Source organism: Thalassophryne amazonica, chromosome 1 (assembly GCF_902500255.1).
Source record: "Thalassophryne amazonica chromosome 1, fThaAma1.1, whole genome shotgun sequence".
NCBI classification, from domain to species: domain Eukaryota; kingdom Metazoa; phylum Chordata; class Actinopteri; order Batrachoidiformes; family Batrachoididae; genus Thalassophryne; species Thalassophryne amazonica.
Window position 1 is genome coordinate 64,218,606 of NC_047103.1, and position 23,188 is coordinate 64,241,793.

The 23,188-nt window shown below is 41.3% G+C and overlaps 1 protein-coding gene across 3 annotated transcripts in view; it reads left to right on the top strand.

The window, feature by feature from the left end:
• fen1 (flap structure-specific endonuclease 1) overlaps positions 1 to 23,188 on the top strand; it is a 37,869-nt gene that overhangs the window by 10,098 nt on the left and 4,583 nt on the right. For all 3 annotated transcript variants that reach the window (XM_034171172.1, XM_034171163.1, XM_034171180.1), the window contains exons 5-11: positions 116 to 179; positions 3,385 to 3,494; positions 5,353 to 5,489; positions 6,007 to 6,073; positions 7,682 to 7,813; positions 10,814 to 10,965; positions 21,788 to 21,902. In XM_034171172.1, coding sequence (XP_034027063.1) covers positions 116 to 179; positions 3,385 to 3,494; positions 5,353 to 5,489; positions 6,007 to 6,073; positions 7,682 to 7,813; positions 10,814 to 10,965; positions 21,788 to 21,902 — 777 coding nt within the window. The remainder of the gene's footprint in view (positions 1 to 115; positions 180 to 3,384; positions 3,495 to 5,352; positions 5,490 to 6,006; positions 6,074 to 7,681; positions 7,814 to 10,813; positions 10,966 to 21,787; positions 21,903 to 23,188) is intronic.

Sequence of the window (23,188 nt, forward strand, 5' to 3'; positions counted from 1 at the left end):
ATCAAATGGTAAATTAAACCGTTACCTGCAGGGGATTCAGCTTCACACCCCCTTTGAAAATAAAAGTGTTGTTGCTTTTTGTAACACGAGTTCTCTGATATTCCATGAACCCCAGCTGGAGAAGAGAGGCGAGAGGAGAGCAGAAGCTGAGAAGATGCTTGCTCAGGCCCAGGAAATTGGTAACAGTTTTCCTCTGTTACACTTTACTAGATAATTGCCCAAGTTATGTCGGGCTGATTTTCTTTGGGTGGTTTTCATATATAGGCTGTGTTGCTGTCATTTGGAGACAAACAGTTAATAATCCACAAAGTCAGTGTATTTTAAAGTGAGTACATATTTCAGTATTGATTATCCTGCTGGCTATTTTTGCAATTGCTTGTTTAGACTTAAACATAGACTTTTTTTTTTTTAGTCAGCTGCTACCTCTGAGAGATGTTGTGTTCAAATGATTTATTTCAGCAAGTATCCCTGAATCCAAAAATACTCTTTTGGTTTTTGACAGCTATTCATTTTCATTTAATTTCAAGCTTATTCATTCATTCATTTTCTGCTGTTTATAGTCTGGGTCACGGTGACAGCAGACCAAACAGCTCATTCCACACTTCTCTTTCCTCGACCAAGTCTGTTTCAACTTTTAGCCCTGTTAAAATTTGTTTAAAACTAAAATTGTATAGATACTTGAAACACTTGATATCACTTCATATCACTCACTGAAAGCATCGTAAAAGCTTTTTAAGTCACTGTATTCTGCAGAACACTTTAAAATCAAATTATTTTCCATTAACTCAGTTAAAGATGGATTAAAAATTTCAAAGATTGTTTATACACATTTAAAGGCAAATAAATACAAAAAAAACTGGCTCTGTGGGTGAAACAATTTTAAAACATAGTTGAAGTGGTTTAAAATAGAGCGGCAACAAATAATAGACAATTAATTGACTACTAATTTAATCATCAACTTTTCATATCATCAGATTTTCATAATTGAGTACCATTATCATTTTGTGTAATTTTTTGAGAGAGAGAGAGAAAAAAGTAATCACCAGCTATTTTCATAGTTGAATACCATAATCATTTTGAGTCTTTTATGGGGGGGATTGCAGATTTTCAAAATGTGGCATTTTGCACCATTTTATGGATCAAACAACTACTTGATTAATTTAGAAAATAATCAACAGATTAATCAAATATGATAATCGCCAGTTACAGCCCTAGTTCAAAATAGTTAAAAACAATCCATCCTCTGTACAACAGTTTAAAGCCACAAACATGATCAAACAAACATGAGAAATTGATTCTGTACATTTATGTTAATTTTTCTTTGACAAAACCCTTTTTTCCTATCGATAAAATGGGTTCCTTGTCAGCTGATGTCCGTCAAGTTTGTCAGAAAGTTTTGTGCGTGTTCAAAAATTTGCAGAGATCAGGCAGAGAGCTTTCCTGCTCCCTGCATGTTTGTTTGCTGTCTTGTCCTCTGCTTGTTTTTTATTTTTCCTGCGGCTCTCTGACAGTTCATTTTGGCTTTCTAATTGGCCACAGGTCCAGTACTAGCGGAGAAAGGCCCAACACAGCACAGCTTCATGTCTGGAAGAAATAGTGCTCTCTCTTTCTGTCTGTCTCTCTCACTCTTAGCGAGGAGACGCGGTGGAGTTGAGTGAGGAATATGACTTCATGCTTTCAGACTGCCAAACTTCACTCAGATGCAGCGTATTTGTCTGTAAACTGTGAAAATGCTTCTGCTGAGTGCAAAACTCCATTCAAATGTGATGTCATCTGTCTATTAGCACCCCAACTCCATGGGACACTGATGAATTTGCCAACTGACAAAATATTTTGAAGAACATTTCTCACTCCAATCAACACTATCTTTTAAAAAAATTTATGCCAGATTATGAATCATTACGTCCAACTCTTTAACTTGTGTGGGATTGGGCTTACACCAGTACACACGGTCAGTCTGGGTTGCTTTTGTCTACAAATTTAAAATGGCTTTAATTTGGCTTTCAAGTCAATTCCTGTATTTTGCTGTCAACATGTACCTGTCTCTGCCTCTTTGTAACCTGCAGTGCACTGAGGAAAAAAACATTGTATGTGTCTCAATAAGACTGAATAATAATGATTACATATCATGAAAGTGGCGTCACTGATTTCACTCCTCCTGTGTTCGTATACAGAACTGTGTAGAATTATTGTTCCACTGTGTGGCGCTGTCTTTTGTCCACAAAAAAAACGGTATCCCTCCGTCAGCCTTCTCCAGACTTACCAGGGCTCCCGGAAGCTTAGCTTACTTTAGCTATCGGTTTGGCCCAGCTTGGCCAATAACACAAACGCTGAAGCTGGTCTGTGTCACGGCTCTCCTGTTAACAGCGGCCACTCGTTGACACATTCTGTCCCACTCTGTGATCGCGGATGTGGCTTCCTCAGCAAGACTTACCAATGTACCGCATGTAGCAGCTTTGCTTAGCGTGGCGCAACACGGCAGCGCAAACCTCAAACACGGACGATTCCACACTTTTGGGAGAGGCAACATGCTAAAATCCATGGTAGATCCATGTTTTAAAGGCCATTCTCATGCTGTGCTGGGCTTCATTTCTGCAGTCTGTCTGAGAGGCACTCAATAAAAACAACCAAAAAAAAATTTATCTTAGAAAATCTCTCCACCTGTGAAAAGCAGCACTATTCATTTTACGGCATCCTTGCAAAACACACATTTTTAGCCATTTTGACATATTCACCATCAAAGTACACAAAAAACACTGATTTCACACTGTAAAAAATTCCATTTTCCCTTTCAATAGAGGGCCTTGAGGATTCATTACCGTACATGACATCGTGAAAGTTCATAATCCCCACAGCTTGGTGTTTCTGGGTGTTTATCAGCAGCAGCTGAAGTCAGGCTGATTTCCCCATGTTTATGACTTAATTCCTCAGGTATATGGCACAAAAAAGTAAAATGCAATACATCAGTGTTTTGGTAAGTCTTTATTTATTTAGAATAGTCAGCTCATTTGATATTTTATTTACTAGTGAATCTCACTTTAAATTTATAACTAATCCTTTGGCTCTGTCAGTCAGAGTATGACACCTTTAAAAGTGTATAAAAATGACAAGAAGCAAGTCCTCACAAGTGAGAAGACAGAAAAAGTAAAAATTGGGCTTTTTTCTTTGTTACATGATTTGAAGGATTAATAGTTTATTAAAGTAGTTGACAAATTTTTTTTGTTGTTTGTCTAACTGAATAAGTGTATCACCGCTAAACACTAATGGCATCCAAAATTTGATTAAAAATTAATCTTACAGTAAGTTTTATTTACACCATGATGGGGATTGCCAGCAAGTTTTACTGTGATGTTTTGATACCTTTTTGTTTTGTTTTTACATCAGGAGAACAAGAGAACATTGATAAATTCAGCAAGCGTTTGGTAAAGGTTACCAAGCAGCATAACGAGGAGTGCAAGAAGCTGCTGACTCTGATGGGAGTGCCTTACATCGAGGTTAGATCAGCGCTCACTTTGCTTTTTAAATTTACTCTGTCACAGCAGTGAACCTGGTAGCTCACTACTGAGAATCCTTCATTAATGAAATGCTCCTTTTCAGTGTCTGTGCAGGCGTTATTGTCCCAAGTCAAGTCTCACGACATAATGACCACCAAGTGTTTGACAGCTGACTTGAGACTTGACTTGGGACTTGCAGATTGATGACTTGACAGTGACTTACTCCCACCTCTGCATCATATTCATTTCAATTAATTTTATTTATATTGCACCAAATGACAACAAAGCCCCCCCCCCATGACGTAGATACTGATATATATATATATATATATATATATATATATATATATACGAGGTCTATTAGAAAAGTATCCGACCTTATTTTTTTCAAAAACCATATGGATTTTGAATCACGTGTGATTGCGTCAGACAAGCTTGAACCCTCCTGCGCATGAGTGAGTTTTTCCACACCTGTCGGTTGCGTCATTCGCCTGTGAGCAGGCTTTGAGTGAGGAGTGGTCCAGCCCCCTCGTCGTCATTTCATTGCCAGGAAATGGCGGAATGATTTTTTCAGAAACTGTTAGAGACTGGCAGTTGGAAACCATTAGAAAAATTTATCTGGCTTTCGGTGAAAATGTTACGGGCTTGGTAGAAAATAAGGAATGTTACTGTCGCTTTAAGGACGGCTGTGGGGCGCGCCGCGCTCCGAAGCCGCAACAACGACAGGCTGAACGACCATTTCATTTCTAAACGGATGGCTGTCTGGATCCATGACCATCGTGTGCCGTTTCTCTGGTTATCACAAGAGCTGGACATCAACCATTTTCCGGCAGATTTCACTTTTAACAAGAGATTTTTGTCATGGAAAGCCGAGCGGAGGCTTCGCGCGTCACGATGGATTCGCTACTGGAGCGAGGCAAAACCACCTCCGTTTTGGTCTCACAGGACGGCTTTGAGATGGCGTTCAGACAGCTGTCGGTGGTTTTTCCATCGAGTGATTATCCGAGAAATTGTGGATGTGCCTGGACATGCCAGAACATGTCCTGTGAGGCTTCATCACGGCGTTGCTTTGCGCCATGCGGCACCGCCGCGACGTGCGGAATTCCTCCGCATGTCTGTCTCAATGTGCCGAAAAAGTGCTGATGTCCATGTCTTTTCACAATTCCTGTGCTAGTCAGACGACGTCCCGGATAAAACACAGCGTCCAGTTTGGAAATGAACAGCACATTCCACTGTTACAGGAGTTTTTGTCATGGAAAGAGGAGCGGAGGCATCGCGCGTCTGTCTGGGAGGCTGTGGTTGCTGCTGTCCAAAAAGTTAATCATCAGCAGATCAAGAAACTGACAGACTCTGAATGGAAGGCTTATGGCCTTTTTGGTCAGATTTATTTATTTGTCAGAAATGTTTATTTGTACATTTTGAGTGGTTTATTTTCACTTTAACAGATGAAAAGAAATGAGATGGGAAAATTTTCTTTTCCATTTAGTTGCATAATAATTCTGCTCACTAATAGTTGCCCAATAATTGTGCACCAATAGATATTCTCCTTAGAAAGCCAAAAGCTCACTTTTACTTTCTTCAATATTTAGATTTGCAGTTTATTAACATTTTGGATTGACCAAGAATCCTCAAAAATACAACTTACCTAATCATTGTGCATACAGAGTGTAAATTGACACTCTTGGCGACAGAGGTAGAAGATCCATTAAAACATTGTAGGGAAAAATGGAGATAAATAACAAGAGCTTGTTTTTAAACCGATCTCATGTTGATTATTGATTATCGTGACTCCACTGGAGTTATTTTTTGTTGCTTTTATACTGAGCACAAATGTTTGCTGAAGCTAATTGTCTTCTAGGCTCCCTGTGAAGCGGAGGCCAGCTGTGCTGCTCTTGTTAAAGCAGGGAAGGTTTTTGCCACAGCCACAGAAGATATGGACGGCCTGACCTTTGGGACAAACGTCCTGCTCAGACACCTCACTGCCAGCGAAGCAAAGTAATGCTGCACCTGCTTCTCACTGTTACTGCGTCTTTCATGACCATCTTGGCTGTGTACAGTGGGCATGTTTAAGGACTAGTGCCAGTTTAATATCTTCCCCTGCTTGTGCACCACTTTTGGTTTTTGTGTAGTGTACTCTTTAAGCATCCACTTCTTCAGTACTACTTCATAATGATAACCAAATATATATAATTACTTCAAAATTGGGCAAAATTATTATTTAATATCATGGATCACAGTTAAAATATTGACAGTGGTGTCTTACATATTTAAATAATGCTGTGGTCATAAAGTCTATCAGCTATCATGTGAAATGTTGATTTGTCAGTCCAGTCTTTACCCCAGCATGAGCCAATGGGAACAAAATGTGCCTGTCTTTCTAGTGGGATGTTTTAAAAGTATATGTGGAAAATGAAAGCTTAAAGATGGTGCTCTCAGTAGCAAAAGGATATCAAATTGATCAAAAGTCTGCTCAGTTATTTGCTTCTGTAACAGTAAATTTAATCTATTCTAGGAAACTGCCTATTCAAGAATTCCACTTCAGCCGCATTCTGCAGGAGGTCGGCCTGACCAACGAACAAGTACGTTTGGGGGAGGGCGTTAGGAAACATGCTGAGGATTATATGTCACATATATTGTCATGAAGGTTTTTTTTTTATTGTAAATTAGTTTTACACCCATAAAAATGTCAAACTTTGGTATCAGCTCGCCACTCTGAATTTAAACTAGTTACGTCATACAAATCTCATTATTTTTTCTCTTGAGTAGGTGTCACTTATTGTATATTGCCACCCTAGCCAGTTCTTTGATGATTTTTTTTTTTTCCGAAGTGCTGCCTCTGTTCTGTTCAGTTTAACCTCCTGTTATGCGTTTTGGTTTTGGGCAGTGCCTGGTGTAATGCAGGGCCTTGTCTAAAGTGGTCTGTGGCGCACGCTTTTGGCAGTTGAAGTACCTACATATGGCCAGAAGGGGGCATAGACCTCATGCTCATGTTTAACACTCAATATCGCATATTTATGTTCCCCACCCAGTCAAATGCACATCATATGAAGATGTGCATGAAGGAATTTACAGTCCATAGTCTTCAAGGGGAGGTACTGTAATTCAACTTTGGTGTTTAATTAATTCATATTTTATGATACTGACTTTGTAAACACAACTCCTCCTAAACCCATTCACACAGAATGGCAGCGCACCATATGAAGATATGTGTAAAGGAAAAATAATTATGGTCAGATCTCTTCAAAAAGAGATCTGTATTTTTGTTTTTGATACATCACATGCACAGAGGTTTGGCCCATTTTGTCAGTTCAGGTATTTTATCACAAAAGGTTATTTACTGCTGATATATTATAATGCATGCAAGTGTAGCGGCTTGCTCTGCGTTGTTTTGACTCCTCCTACTCGCTTGCCTCCGGATGTGAATTCATGATCTCCGGCATGGGAGACGTGCGCTCTGACCAGTTGGCTAAAAACCCGGGTTGTGGCCTGAGTGGGCAGAGAGTCCTTCAGCTGTCACAACCGTATGCAAAGCGAGTCCTGCTGGCCTTCATCACACAAGCAACTGGAGTGGGGTAGTTTTATGATCTTCATCTCTAATCTTGATTATTTTAGAGCTGTTGCATTTAAATGCGCTTTCAGATGATGACAAAATGTTTTGTTTTTTTTGTTTGTTTGTTTGTTTCTGCAATGGGTTTGCATGAAAAAAAAATACAAGTTCCTAACTCTTGCAATAGGATTAAAGTAGTGGAAGGGTGAGGACTTTTTTGTGCACAAGTGCAAAAATGTAATAACTGGCAGATGCAGTTTTGTGAACTGAACTGCAGCAACAAATTGAATCTGGTAGTGGAGGCAGGTTGAATATCTCAGACAGTCAGTGCTGACATTGAGAGGACAGAGTTCAAAAGTTAAATGTTCTACCTGCCATTTTCAGATTATTTAGATTCAGCCAGCTGCAGCCTCTGAGGGATCAGTAATGTGTGCAGTCACATGTATTCTCCTCAGCAGCACAGCAGGGAACAAGGGAAGTCCTGTTAGCGTTGTGAAAACATAATTCTGATACTTATAGACAGCTGCATACTCTGTGGGACTGAAACTGTTAACTGAATTTTCCAATGAGTTTGTCACAGGACACTGGATGGGCAGTACTATCTTCCAAACTGACTTCTCCTTTCTGTGGTCAATCTTAGTTCATAGACCTTTGTATTCTGCTGGGCTGTGACTACTGCGGCACCATCAGAGGGATTGGACCCAAGAGAGCCATCGACCTCATCAGGCAACACGGCAGCATTGAGAAGATCCTAGAAAACATCGACCAAAATGTAAGCTGGTGTCTGTAGGTCATCCCTCACTAAACTATACAAAATGAAAACATCCATGTCCAGTCCTTAAACCTACATTCTGGAGGTTTTAGGGGTGTTTATGAGCAGAAATGGGATATAGCACTCATAACCATCTATTCATTTGTGCATAATTATCTGAAACAAGGAACAAGGCCTCCTGATGGAGGCTGCCATGTTGCACAATTCACATATAATAGCGTGTTGCCCGTGGGGATCCACGGGCTCTAGATTGGGTAGCGTTTATAAAATAGGTATCTGACATTTTTCAAGGGTGGTAATAAATTGTGCAAAGTTTCTGTAATGAGTTGGAATAATGTGTGATTCCAGAATGTTTTTAGAACCTTAGACATTAGACCTCAACAGTTTTAGAAGAATAACTCAACCCTTTTATTTCCTGTTAATTATGTAATCTTTTAATTTAATTTACTCTCCTAATGTATTTATAAATTGTTTAAGTTCTTATCATATACACGCTATTATTATTATGATCATTATCAGTATTGTCATTATTTTTACTTATTGCTTATATTTTGTCATTTGATTTTTAAATGGACCACAATGTATTTTTAAAGTATTTACAATTGTATGATGTATTTAGAATGAACTTACCAAATAAACTCACGCTCTCACGGTTTTAATATATAGATGATTTACCTCCACCTGCTGGAATGGCGTGCGGGTCTAGAATGTAAATATCAGTGTCCATAGAAGGAATCGCTGTTGTTGTTTACTTCCGCCTTTCCTGCGCACACAGATGGTAGGCAGAAAACTCCAGACTCCAAGCAGATGTTGTGAGAAAACGCACGGGAAGATGACTTCAGATTACTTGTCAACTCTTGATTCCGAAGATCGAAAGCGATATTGTGAGAAATTAAATCTTGTAGACGAAGACAATGAAGGATTTGAAGTTTTTGGAGGCATACAATTATTTTATCAGTGGTCACCTGAGGGAATGCCGTTATCATCCTGCTGATATTTGTCTGTGCTCTTTCCTGTCTGGTCCTGTCTTTGTGAGCTGAGTGCAGCAGCAGGATGTGCTTTGAAGTCGAGGAACTTTTTAAATGCGGTCCAAAAAAGACACATTCCTGCACAGTCCGGCTGGTGTGCGCATCGTGCGTCAGGCTGCAGTTCACCTGTGCTGACAGTCATTAAATGCAGCAGTTCTGCGTGTGCGCCCAGTTAAAGGCTGAAAAAAATAATGGAGGAAAAACGAGCTAAAGGTTTCTCTGTCACCAAAAATAAAAAAGCCACCACAATGAAGCGGCCATTTTAATTATATACACCTGCGTGTTGATTACATACACCTGTGTGGATCACACGACTTCCCAAAAATACATAAAACAAAAAAACCCCACAAGATCCACAAACTCAACCCATCCATAACAGTTTCAGAGCGTGTGTGTGTATGATGTATGTATTTATACATTTTAACAACCTGAAAGCCACCAGACCAGCTAGAACCGAGCCATGGATTCTTAGACAGTCGCCTCTGCATTACTTCTCGCTGGTTTTATTTCTTCCGCGGCTTACAGTCATTTTGACACCAGTGAGCCTAAGTTTACACTTTGTGTTCGTCCGTTTGTCTGCAAAATCGCTCTTTTGCGCATGTTAAACTGTTTGATTTCCAACGAATGAACCGAAAATCGGATAATTGTTAGTTTGCAGCCCTCATAATAACTTCAGTCACAGCTTATCACCTAAATGTGGAGCTGCACAGAGAAAACCAAAAGGAACAAAATACAGAAGCGGAGGTTTGTTTTAATGTGATGAGTTCGAACACAGTGTGAGCTCATGTGATCCCATCTCTCCTACCTGTACTGGACACAATTCTGAGGCTAACCACATCCGATCCTTGAAACTAAATGCTTGCAAAGTGAAAATCTTTCAAACGGATTGTCATACACCTGGATGCGATGTGTTTTTTATGCACGGCGCTGATCTGTCAGCATGTGATAGATCACGGAGTGCGCACGGTCAGTGGCTGCATATGAGTTTCCTGCCTACCAGGTGGGCCCCGCCCAGCACGTGACGTCTTCGCAATTCCTTTTATTGTTCAGTGTTGTAAGCTAACATGTGTAGCTTTGCTAAAAATATTAGTCCTATAAATGTTCAGTTTTGGCACCGTTGATACTTGACCCAAACGGCAAAATGCCAGCTCTCCCCAGTTTGTGCTAGGTTAAAATTGCATGCACACACAGGTGTTTGTCTTTTCTGCATTCTGCTGTACGCAGGTGCTCTTAATTTGACGAACAGAGACAGTGGCAGATATTAAAAACACTACATATTTCACTCATGGTGCCAACCAGTCTCTGTGGTACAAACATAACACTTAACTCACTCGTGGTGATAGCGATGTAACACTTATCAAAACTGATTAAACAAATTCAACTACAAAAAGACAATAAATCAATGCTAACAACACTCTTAAACTAACATGAACCACAATAGCAACATTTAAAACCCCAAATTCCCATGGTGCATTGCAGCACAATGTCCATTCTTTATTGTTTAGCTAAAATTGCTAATCTCTCCAAAAATATCAACTGTTTTCGCAGTATTCATCCCAGACCCAAAATACATAAGCATACCAAACAGCAAATGTCAGCTCTCCCTGGTTTTCACGTGATTGAAGCCATACACACGCACGCCCACAGATGCCACTTGGCTATTATCATATAGATATCACAAGAGAAGGCAAAGCAGCATGAATCCCCATGGTCAAAGAAGCAAAAACACGAAGGGCTACAACTTCATGTAGTATGCAGGTTCACCACTCGATGACATTGTATCCTACACATTTCAGCTGGAATTATTTAATTAATGAGCACGTTCTTTCAGCTTCTCCCTTTTCCACTTGGGGCTTATTTAATTAATTCAGCCAAACAGATCAGGATATTTGCTGATTGTCGTACTTGCTGTACTGACTCTTAATGGTCACTCGATGTTTATTAGCTGTGCATTTTGCTTATCTCAATGCAGAAGCATCCTGCTCCAGAGGACTGGCTGTACAAAGAAGCAAGAGACTTGTTTTTGATACCTGAAGTTGTGGATTGTTCTTCGGTAGAGCTGAAGTGGAGTGAGCCAGATGAAGATGGACTCATCCAGTTCATGTGCAATGAGAAACAGTTCAGGTACTTCATGTGAACTGTCATCAGACCCCTTGCAGCACAGTGCCACATGCTGGGTGACCTGCTTTCATTTTTCTGATAATGTATTGTGGGTGTCTCAACTGACAGTAGAGAGCAGGCTGAAACTAACCTAGAGAGGTGTAGCTACACTCTGGAGAGAAGAAGGATGAAACCTAATGGGAGCAAGACTGAGTACATGTGTGTGAATGTGAGAGCACATGGAATAGTGAGGGTGCAAGGAGAAGAGAGATGGTGAAGGGAGATGACCCTAAGTACTTTGTGTCAGGGTGTGGTAGAGAGCTGAGGAAGAGAGTACACGCACAGTGGAGTGACTTTCACTCATGTTTCCATGTTTACGAGGTAGGCTGGGGAGTAGCATGGGAGGGGTCTAGACTGAGGACCCTTAGTGGATGTGTGCCCTGACTGAGGTTTAAACCCATGACCTTTTGTTCCAAAGGTATAAATTTTACTGCACTATCCAGCGGCTTCCTTCCAGCAGATGTGGAAGGTAAAGTCCAAAGTAGTCCCATCGGTAATCGGACCACTAAGAGCTGTGGCTCCAGCAGATTCCAGGGACAACATCAGAGGCCTCTGTCCAAAAGAGTGCAGTCCTAGGAGCAGCTAAGCTACTGCACCGAACCCTCAAACTCCCAGGCCTCTTGTAGAGGACCTGAGCTTGAGCAACACACGTACCACCTTCCCCAGAGGGGGTGACTAAGACCCTTTGGCTGCTCCCTTGTTTGTACTCAGGGTCGCCACACCAAAACCGAGGTGGATCTGCACGTTGATTTGATAAGATAAAACTTTATTGTCGGTAAAACGGAAAATCGACTTAAACTGCCGAAGCCCCAAGACGTGAAAAACACATCGAACATTCATCATAAAACACTCAGCATTAAATAATTTTAAAACTAGTGTGTGGTCTGCAACAACGTGTTCATTTGGTCTCCCTCTGATTTAAAAGTGCGATGGAGTGTGGCACAAATGAGTTCTTGTATCTCTTCCTCCTGTGCCAAACTCCATTTGGCACAAGTTCTATGCCAGATGACCTTCCTGACATAACTCCACATTACATGGAGTTGTGGCAGGGGTCAGGTTTGAACCAGGAACCTTCCACACTGAAGCCAAGTGTGCTAACCACTTGGCCACCCCCCCTGAAGACTAAATATAACGTTGTGTTAAAATTGTTAGAAATTTATACATTTCCACAAAATTGGAGCAATGTCTCATTGGCTTCTTTTCCCTTGCCAGTCACTGTAGCAGATAACTGCCATCTGCATGTACTTTGCAGTTACTCTGTGGATGAAGCTCACAAGCAAAGTGTGACAAATGAATGAGGGGAAGAAATGAACCATGCTATTAGAAAATTATTGCTTGGTCTGTAGACCTAGTGAAAAGCTTTTTGAGGAACTTGCTGGTCTGTAAAATATTTGTGTACTTCACCTTGATTTGTTGCCAAATTCTTTCTTTGGCCAGAAAGATTAGATCTGCACAGAAATGCATACAATATTGTTCATGAGAACCATACTGTGTCTTTTTCCCACGAACACTGTGACTGTTCAGTCGCTCATACAGTTGCTTCTCTTTTCTAAAACTGCCACAGTGTCTGATTTGTAATGAACATGCTAAACATGCATCTGTCACAATGTTCTTACTGCCATAGCAATTTTATTATTATTATTAATTCAGGGTTCTGCTCTGCTTATGCCTCCATTCATCTTTTCCATTTCAAAATCAGGAAACCTGGTGCCCACCCATGATTTATTTTGAAGACAGACAGCTGTGAACCAGATTATTTAAACCTGGTATAACCTAGTCACAACTACTCATCCTGGATTACTGAAATATTTACCGTGACTCCAGAAAGTATTCACAGCACTTCACCCTTTCCACAGTTTGTGATGTTACAGCCTTATTCCAAAATGTAATAAATTCATTTTTCCCTCAAAATTCCTCAAACAATACCCCATAATGACAGTGTGAAAAAGGTGGGGTTTTTTTTTTTGGTTTTTTTTTTAAGATTTTTCCAAATATATTTATAAAAAAGAAATCACATGTACGTAACTTATTCCCCACTGCTGGGTAGTCCATTAAAGTAAATGTAAATGTTAATAAGAAATGATCAGACAAAAGGGGGTTTTCAGGGAATACTGTTAAGTCTTCAATTTCCATACCATAAGTCAGAACAAGATCTAAAGTATGGTTAAAGTGGTGGGTGGACTCATTTGCATTTTGAGCAAAGCCAATTGAGTCTAATAATAGATTAAATGCAGTGTTGAGGCTGTCATTCTCAGCATCTATGTGGATGTTAAAATCACCCACTATAATTATCTTATCTGAGCTAAGCACTAAGTCAGACAAAAGGTCTGAAAATTCACAGAGAAACTCACAGTAACGACCAGGTGGACGATAGATAACAACAAATAAAACTGGTTTCTAGAAATGAGAGCTGCTCCATCCAACGTGGGATGGATGCCGTCTCTCCTAACAAGACCAGGTTTTCCCCAGAAGCTTTGCCAATTATCTATGAAGCCCACCTCATTTTTTAACTTAATGCATTACTTTAGCCAATTACCTTAACATAAAATATATCATAACTATGCATTAAGATTCTAAATGTCAACATTACCCATACTGTATAATAAAGTTAACTGAATGCTTAACTCACTGGTGTCCAAACTGTTCCAGAAAGGGCCGAGAGGGTGCAGGTTTTCTTTGCAGCCACTGACTTCAGCAGGTGATTTCACCGATGAACTCATCCCACCTGTTCAAAGGGATGTTAATCAGCGAAATCACCTGCTGGAGTCAGTGCCTGCAAAGAAAACCTGCACCCTCTCGGCCCTTTCTGGAACAGTTTGGACACCACTGGCTTAACTGAATAAACTGAATGCTTTAACTGTAACTTTAACTAAACATCAGCACTCAGTCTCTTATCACCACACTCAGTCCTGGTAACGTTGAGGCACTTTTGGGGTACGCTGGGAGTGCCTTAGGGTCACCGCAACAGGATCAGGCAGCTCAGCTGGCTCTGACAGTTCAGGTGCTGGGGATGCTCTGAAATTGCTCTCCATCAGCCCGGTCTCCTCAGCTACTTTCTCAGCTTGCAGATCTGGAAGCCCCGCAAAATGGCGAGGTCTCAGCTGGTCTCCGTGGCGTCGGTATTCTTGATCCGTCGCTCCTCCACGGACCTTGTAGGACGCTGGGTGATGACTCCTGGGATCCACCTTGGGGTTTCGCCAGCAGTGTTTTGCAGGTAAACTTGCTCGTCAACATCGAACTGTCTATCCAACGCCTTTCTGTCATGACCTTCCTTCTGCAGATACTGCTTCCTCCTCACTGTTTCTTGGATGTTTGGTTTCAGAAAGTCCAGTCTGGTTCTGACATGTCATTCCAAAATTTCATCTGCAGGCGACTCGCCTGTTGTGCTGTTGGGAGTTGTGCGATACTGTAGCAGGAAGTGAGAGACTTTGTCTTCAGTGCTCAAATCTTCTCTCGCCAACTTTTTCATACCAGCCTTGAACGTTGAGACGTATCTCTCGGCTAGGCCGTTTGTGGCTGGGTGCCTCGGGGCACCGGTCGTGTGGAGGATTCCATTTCTCCTCGCAAACTGTTGGAACTCATCTGACATAAAGGTTGTTGCATTGTCTGTGACAATCTGTTCAGGGACTCCATATGATGCAAAAAGTCTCTTTAGTCTGGTGATGGTTGCAGAGGAGGTTATTTGTGTCATTTTATAAACCTCCAGCCATTTCAAGAATGCGTCAACTACAATCATGAACATATGGCCCATGAATGGCCCTGCAAAGTCAATGTGAAGTCTCTTCCACACATCTCGTGGAAATTCCCAAGGGTGCAGTAGCACGTGGCGCGGCATGCTCTGCTCTAGCTGACACGTTTCACATCCTTTGCACGCTTTCTCAACATCTCTATCAATATGTGGCCACCAGACGTATTGCCGTGCAATTGCCTTCATTTTCACAATGCCAGGGTGCCCACTGTGGATTTCTTTAAGCACGGCAGCTCTGAGCTTTGCTGGTGCAATCACTCTCGTGCCCCACAACACACACCCCTGCTCCACAGAGAGTTCATCACGCCTTTTGTGGTATCCTTTCAGTTCTTCAGCAATGTCTTTTGGCCACCCTTCCATGATGAATCTGTGCAGCTTTGAAAGCTCTGTGTCAGTTCTCGTTACCTTGGCAATCTGCTTTGCAGTCAGCGGCACGCCCTCTAGGTGTTCACTTCCTCGACATCGTGTGCTTCGAAAAAAGTTCCATCCGCTCGACGTAGGCTGTCCATTGTTCATTTTCTGGATTAAATTCGTCCGGTTTGGCGAAGTTTGCCATCTTCACTGCTCACTACAGTCACTTTTCACCTCGTCGCCAATTATGTGGTGTATTAATGATGAGACGGTTGCACGCATTTAACCACTTTACTGAATACTTGCATAAGCATAACTACAACATGCCAACTGTGGTTTGCGTTCTGGTGCATCTATCTAGGCATGCGCATATCACATATGAACATACGAAAAACTACGGTGAACCCATTAGCTCAATATACCACACTCTTCAACCTATATTCAATTGAATACACCACAAAGACAAGATAATTAATGTTCAGACTGATAAACTTTATTGTTTTTGTGCAAATATTTGCTCATTTTGAAATGGATGCCTGCAACACGTTTCAAAAAAGCTGGAACAGTGGTATGTTTACTACTGTGTTAATCACCTTTCCTTCTAACAACACTCAACAAGTGTTAGGAAACTGAGGACACTAATTGCTGAAGCTTTGTAGGTGGAATTCTTTCCCATTCTTGCTTGATGTAGAACTTCAGTTGTTCAACAGTCTGGGGTCTCTGTTGTTGTATTTTGCGCTTAATAATTCGCCACACATTTTCAGTGAGCGACAAGTCTGGACTGCAGGCAGGCCAGTCTAGTACCTGCACTCTTTTACTACGAAGCCACGCTGTTGTAACACGTGCAGAATGTGGCTTGGCATTGTTTTGCTGAAATAAGCAGGGACGTCCCTGAAAAAGACGTTGCTTGGATGGCAGCATGTGTTGCTCCAAAACCTGGACGCACCTTTCAGCATTGATGGTGCCATCACAGATGTGTAAGTTGCCCATGTCATGGGCACTAACACACCCCCATACCATCATAGATGTTGGCATTTGAACTTGCACTGGTAACAATCTGGATGGTCTTTTTCCTCCTTTGTCCAGGAGACACGACGTCCATGATTTCCAAGACCGATCTGAAATGTGGACTCATCAGACCACAGTACACTTTTCCACTTTGTGTCTGTCCATTTCAAATGAGCTCGGGCCCAGAGAAAGTGGCGGCGTTTCTGGCTGTTGTTGATGTATGGCTTTCGCTTTGCATGGTAGAGTTTTAACTTACACTTGTAGATGTAGCGACGAACTGTGTTAACTGACAGTGGTTTTCTGAAGTGTTCCTGAGCTCACCCAGTAAGATCCTTTACACAATGATGTCAGTTTTTAATGTAGTGCTGCCTGAGGGATTGAAGGTCACGGGCATTCAGTGTTGGTTTTCAGCCTTGCCACTTACGTGTAGAAAGTTCTCCAGATCCTCTGAATCTTCTGATTTATATTATGGACTGTAGATGATGGAACCCTAAATTCCTTGCATTTGATCATTGAGAAACATTGTTCTTAAACTGTTGGACTATTTTTTTACGCAGTTGTTCCCAAAGTGGTGATCCTCGCCCTATCTTTGCTTGTGAATGGCTGAGCCTTTTGGGAATGCTCTTTTTATACCCAATCAGGACACTCACCTGTTTCCAATTAACCTGTTCACCTATGGAATGTTCCAAACAGGTGTTCTTTGAGCATTCATCAACTTTCCCAGTCTTTTGTTGCCACTGTCCCAGCTTTCTTGAAACGTGTTGCAGGCATCCATTTCAAAATGAGCAAATATTTGCACAAAAACAATAACGTTTATCAGTTTGAACATTAAATATCTTGTCTTTGTGGTGTATTCAATTGAATATAGGTTGAAGAGGATTTGCAAATCATTGTATTCTTTTCTTATTTACATTTCACACAACATCCCAACTTCATTGGAATTGGGGTTGTATTTAAGACGAATTTCGTGACAATTAGTACAGGTCCTCGAAATGTTATCAGAATCTAGCAAGCACTTGTACCAAAGCAGCATTTGGCAGAGGGGGATATTATGCCCTCAGAGCACTGTTGTGTTTTGATGTCAGTGATTTAGTTGGTAAATAAAGAGTAGTTTTGGGAGCAACATTTGGTTTGTACGGAGCCTGCCGAGGGGCATGGTGGTTACATTTTTTTGGCCCAGATTATTACGTTCCCTTGCGATACCTTTTGCATTCCCTCCCAATAACTTTTGAGTCCATATTTCCAGCCTGGCGACACACGGGTTTGTTGAATCATTTGGATGGATTGCACATCATGGATAACCAGAACCTGATTAAGTTTTACTTTAACATGGGGCTCACATACAATAATATACTAGGGGCTTTGTCTGTGAGACACAATGTGATTATGTGCATGAAGACTCTGAAGCGTATTTTAAAGAAAAACGGTCTGTTTCGGCAGAGATATGATGCACTAGAAGATGCCATGTGCTTTATTCAGGGGGGAGTGTCGTGCCAAAGCTGTTGTATAAGTAAACTACGTATATTTCATACGGATTCTTACAGCTGTGCAAGTTGTAGCAACTTACTGCCTCATCTCACGGGATCCCATTCTCTCGTGAATCCTGTTGCTATCTGGTGTGTGTGTGTGCGCGCGCGTGCATATGCGTTCAGTCTCTCCCCCACCTGATTCCACTCACCTTGTGCTCTGATAGGCATGAGCTTTAATATGATATTAGGTTATTGCGAGGGAACGCAAAAACTGTTGCCAGGGAACGCAGTAATCTGGGCCAAAAAAATTTAACCACCATGTCCCCAGGCGGGCTCCGTAGGTTTGTACAGTAGTGTTCAGAATAATAGTAGTGCTATGTGACTAAAAAGATTAATCCAGGTTTTGAGTATATTTCTTATTGTTACATGGGAAACAAGGTACCAGTAGATTCTCACAAATCCAACAAGACCAAGCATTCATGATATGCACACTCTTAAGGCTATGAAATTGGCCTATTAGTAAAAAAAAAAAGAAAAGGGGGGTGTTCACAATAATAGTAGTGTGGCATTCAGTCAGTGAGTTCGTTAATTTTGTGAAACAAACAGGTGTGAATCAGGTGTCCCCTATGTAAGGATGAAGCCAGCACCTGTTGAACATGCTTTTTTTTCTTTGCAAGCCTGAGGAAAATGGGATGTTCAAGACATTGTTCAGAAGAACAGCATAGTTTGATTAAAAAGTTGATTGGAGAGGGGAAAACTTATACGCAGGTGTAAAAAATTATAGGCTGTTCATCTACAATGATCTCCAATGCTCGCAGTGGCAGTAGACCAAGCGGCTCATCCCCCACTTCCGTATCCAGGCATGATGGTGGGCAGCGAGCGGAGCTTACGTAGGTCACAGCCTGGGGTCCACTTAAATCCTTGGGGCAATGCCCCCTGAAGTTCCTGCATTTTATTAATTTTTCACACCTAAATAATGCTGTTTTAAATGGATGTAGTTCATAAATTTATCTGAAGTAATTCTTTAGTATTTTGGTCCTGAAGCCAGTGGGTTTTGAGAATTAAATACATTTCTGATCCAAATTTCTGGTACATAGTACCTCTGTACAGTTCATTAGATTGTGGCTCACACAACAAAGTGGGCATTCATAACTGGTTGGAGGGTGAATTTTTTTTTTTTTTTTTTTTGTAATCTGCTTTCTCTTAGTCTTTCCTATTTCTTCTTTTAGTTACTTTTTTGTTCTTCATCTTTGAGGACACACTTGCTGGATTAGCCTTTCACCTTTAAAGTTGTTTTGTTCTTTGTTATTAGAACTTCCTGATGTGCTTTGCGACCTTTTATGCACTGTTTGTATGTTTTGACAAGCAAGGAAGGGAACATGATTATGCTGTTTGTCCTTTCTTTAGAAATGTTTCACTGCTGACTTCCCTGTTGCATGTAAGCCAAACCCCATTCTGGATGTTTGATTGGTAACAATAGTGCTCATGGTGCTGAATGCACTTTCTGCTTGTGGGCCATGATTACAGCCTTTACCGTGTTCCACAGGTGAGGGTATTGGCCACTAACAGTAGCCCACCATTCATTGAGTCTTTTATTTCCTGTTGCAGCTGTCAGTTTAATATTAGATTGATAATTCTACACTTCAAGTGCATATGGTGCTAAGTCATCTTCTTGCAGAACATTGCTGACAATCCAGGAAGCCTTCATGTATTTCATGGCCTTTGAACTTTCTCTCACTACAGGGTTCATTGCAGAAAGGTGAATCAAGAGGTTGTTCTTGATGGGAGGTTTGTTCTTCAAGCACTGTGCAGTTGCTTTGTATACATTCCTTGTATGCATTCCTAACAGTTTGTAGGAAGTTCCGTCACACCGTTTCTTCTCTTGCAACAGTGTTGCCTGGCACTTAAGAGGCAGGCACATTTCTAATGGAGGGAGCAGAGAAGCCTCATCCACAACATCTGTGTCAGATAACTTGCTATTTTGTAGTACCTCAGTCTTGACAAAGCATGCAAAGAAACTGCGTGCAAGTTCTGCTATCTGCTATCCAACTGGTGAATCTGGGTTTCGTTCCTCCTGTAACATTAATATGTAATTCTGCAGAAGGGGCAACACATTCATTCATGCATTCATTTTCTACACCTGCTTAGTCCAATCAAGGGTCACGGGGGGCTGGAACCTATCCCAACAGTGATAGAGCATCAGGCGTTGTACACTCTGGGCAGGATACCAGCGTATTGCAGGGCCACATATAGATGGAGAAACACATTTCACACACGCATACGTGTGGTCAATTTAAAGTCACCAGTTCACCTAACTTGCATGTTTTTGGATGTGGGAGGAAGCCGGAGCACCCAAAGAGAACCCAAGCAAACATGGGGAGAACATGAAGCAACAGTGCTAACTACTAAGCCACCTTGCTGGCGCAACACAACTACATAGAAATGAAGTAACAGCATGTCTTAACTTTGTTGTTCAGATAGTTTATGCAAATCTGTTGTTTTGTCTCTTGCCCTTCTTTGGTCAGTTTTTGTTTACTAATTTTCCCTTGAATGTCTCTTACAGCTTGGTAAGCATTCTTTCCTAATCCCTTCCTTGTGTAAATTTCCATGATCACATACATGAAGTCTGTACGGTTTTATGAAGGTAAAACAGAAACACAGGATTATTTTCTCTCACCAAAACAGATCAAATCTAGGCTTGCATCTCAGATGTACCATCTGGCAAATTGTAGCTGAACTTTCAGGTCTTCTTTTTAATAAAACCCTCCTCGATACCACTTCATCATGAAGCTGTATAACTGGTGATACAGAATGCAAAACATGCGCTATGCACAATTTCTCCAATCACAGCCAGAGAAACCTATAACTTTTTCTCTGTTGTCTTGGTGGCTTTCCTCACTTTTCTCCTTTTGCACAGTTACTCAGTTTTGAGAACTACAGTATCTACTTCATGCAGATTTACCATAGAGTGCCATACTGTTTGTATTTCTTCATAACTGTTGTAAATAAAGTCCAAGACATATTCAGTGACTTGTCTGCAGAAAACTGACAAAAACAACCTGATTATTTACAGGTTTTATACCAAATGGTCCCATTACTTATGCAAACCATCATCTTGGCTTTCGTAGTTTTAATTATCAAGTTGTAGAGATTTGCTTTCAGTTTGATTTTAAGGAAGATAATTTTGTGGTGTTTTTTGTGTGTGTGTGTGTATTTGAAATGGCATAAACAAATTACAGTGCGTGAAATACCAAGTGTTGCAATACTTTTGGAGTACACTGTACATGTTGCTGTATTGCGTCAAAAAGGTGACAGATTGGGAGCTACTTTGAGCTTTGGTCTTGCTTAACTTTTAACTTGGTTCTGACATGGAAAATAGATTTGAAAAATCTGAAAATGTTCTTTTGAGGGAAATATCAGAATTCTGATTAAAAATCGGTAAAGTGTCATGCCTGCTTTGTGTGGTAGAGGTGGTGGCCAAATGGTTAGTCTGCCTGGTTGCAGTGCGGAAGGTTCCCGGTTCAAACTCCACCCTTTCCACAGTTGTCCATGTAATGTGGAGTTGCATCAGGAAGGGCATCCAACATAAAACTTGTGCCAAATCAGCATGCAGATCCTCATTGGAGCTACTGTACCGTGACCTTGAGTGGGGGAAAAAAAAAGGGATCAGCTGAAGGGACTTATTTTGTCATGCTCGCTATCCTTGGCCAAGTCCTCTAATGCTAGCTGGGAAATATCCCTCCAGCATGTCCTAGGTATTTACTTTGGCCCCCTCCCAGTTGGATGTGCCTGGGGGCATCCTCACCAGATTCCCAAACCACCGCAGCTCCTTTCCATGCAATGAAGCAGCTGCTCTGCTTAGAGTCCATCCCAGATATTGGAGCTTACCACGCTGTCCCTAAGTGTAAACCCAGATACCCAACAGAAGAATCTCATTTTTGACTCGTATCGGCAACCTTGTTCTTTCAGTCATTCCCCAAAGACCTTAGATCAAGATAGGAGTGCACGTAAATCGACTGGTAAATGAAGATTCTCAACTTGTGTCTCAACTCTTTCTTCACTATGATGGTCCAGTACTAACGTCTGCAGGATCTCACATGCAGCCCCAATCCATCTATCGGTATACATGGAAAACATGAACAAAGAAAAGTGTGTTTGTGCACAGGACATTGTAGCATTTTATTCATTCTTCTCCCCACAATGTTTGCAGTGAGGACAGAATCCGTAATGGCTGCAAGAAGATTATGAAGAGTCGGCAGGGCAGCACTCAGGGTCGACTGGATTCTTTCTTCACTGTGACTGGATCGCTGTCATCCAAACGGAAGGTAACTTGAAACAATGTTTATAGACTTTTTAAAAGTCTGGAATATTTGATTGTGTGTTCTAGGCCCTTGACACTTTATGAGAACTGAATTGGAGTTTTGTATTAGCATCTTGGTGGTTAAAGATTATTTAGCATTTAAATATAATTGATACTGTGGCTGGGCGCTCCCTTAGAGATAGGGTGAGGAACTCGGTCACTTGGGAGGAGCTCGGAGTCGAGCCGCTGCTCCTCCACATCGAAAGGAGTCAGTTGAGGTGGCTCGGGCATCTTTTCCGGATGTCCCCTGGACGCCTCGCTGGAGAGGTGTTTCGGGCACGTCCCATTGGGAGGAGGCCCCGGGGAAGACCCAGGACACGCTGGAGGGACTACATCTCTCGGCTGGCTTGGGAACGCCTTGGGGTTCCCCCAGAGGAGCTGGGGGAGGTGTGTGTGGATCCGGAGGTCTGGGCGGCTTTGCTTGAGCTGCTGCCCCCACGACCCGACTCCGGATAAAGCACAAATTCTTTATTTGTTTACATTGCTAAAAACATCGCTTCATTATAGCACACCTCGGAAGATACTGTTTGGCCTGAATGTTATGTATTAATACACAGTGCTGAGTCGTGACTGCAAGATAAACCCTTATTTTAAGTGTTGATACTTTGACACTCAAATGAGCCTGTCAGCCAGGTGCGTCAACAAAAGCTTCACTATTTGAAGCGTCGTTGAACACCTCATTACAAATCACTGACATCTACTGGTGAAATAATGTAAAGCACACTGTGGTATTACAACCGTTAGGCCACACAGCAGTTTTTGTGGACATGAAAAAGCAATATTGACAATAGATAGGAAGTTGGAATTAAAAATAATTAATTAATAAAAAGTAAATAAACCTGCCATGATCATGACATTTCCTTTGACTTCTATTTTCTTACAGATTGTTTGAACTAGGAATTTCCCAATCAGGCTTTTTGTTTTTTGCCCAAATCCCATTTGATTCATTTTAATATTGATATTGACATTCCACACAGCCCATGGGTAAATCACCAATTAATGACAGAAATCTATATACAATGTTTCTTGGCCCAGTGGATGAGGGAAATTATTAAGGTAGTCGGTACATGTAAAAGCAAAACGTCAACGGATCATTATGTTGTACATATGGCTGTAGTAAAGCAGATAATTACAGAAATTGCTAAACCATTAACATATATATTTAATAAATCATTTCAAACTGGAATTGTCCCAAATGGTATGAAAGTAGCAAAAGTGATACCTTTATTCAAATCTGGTGACAAGCATCTT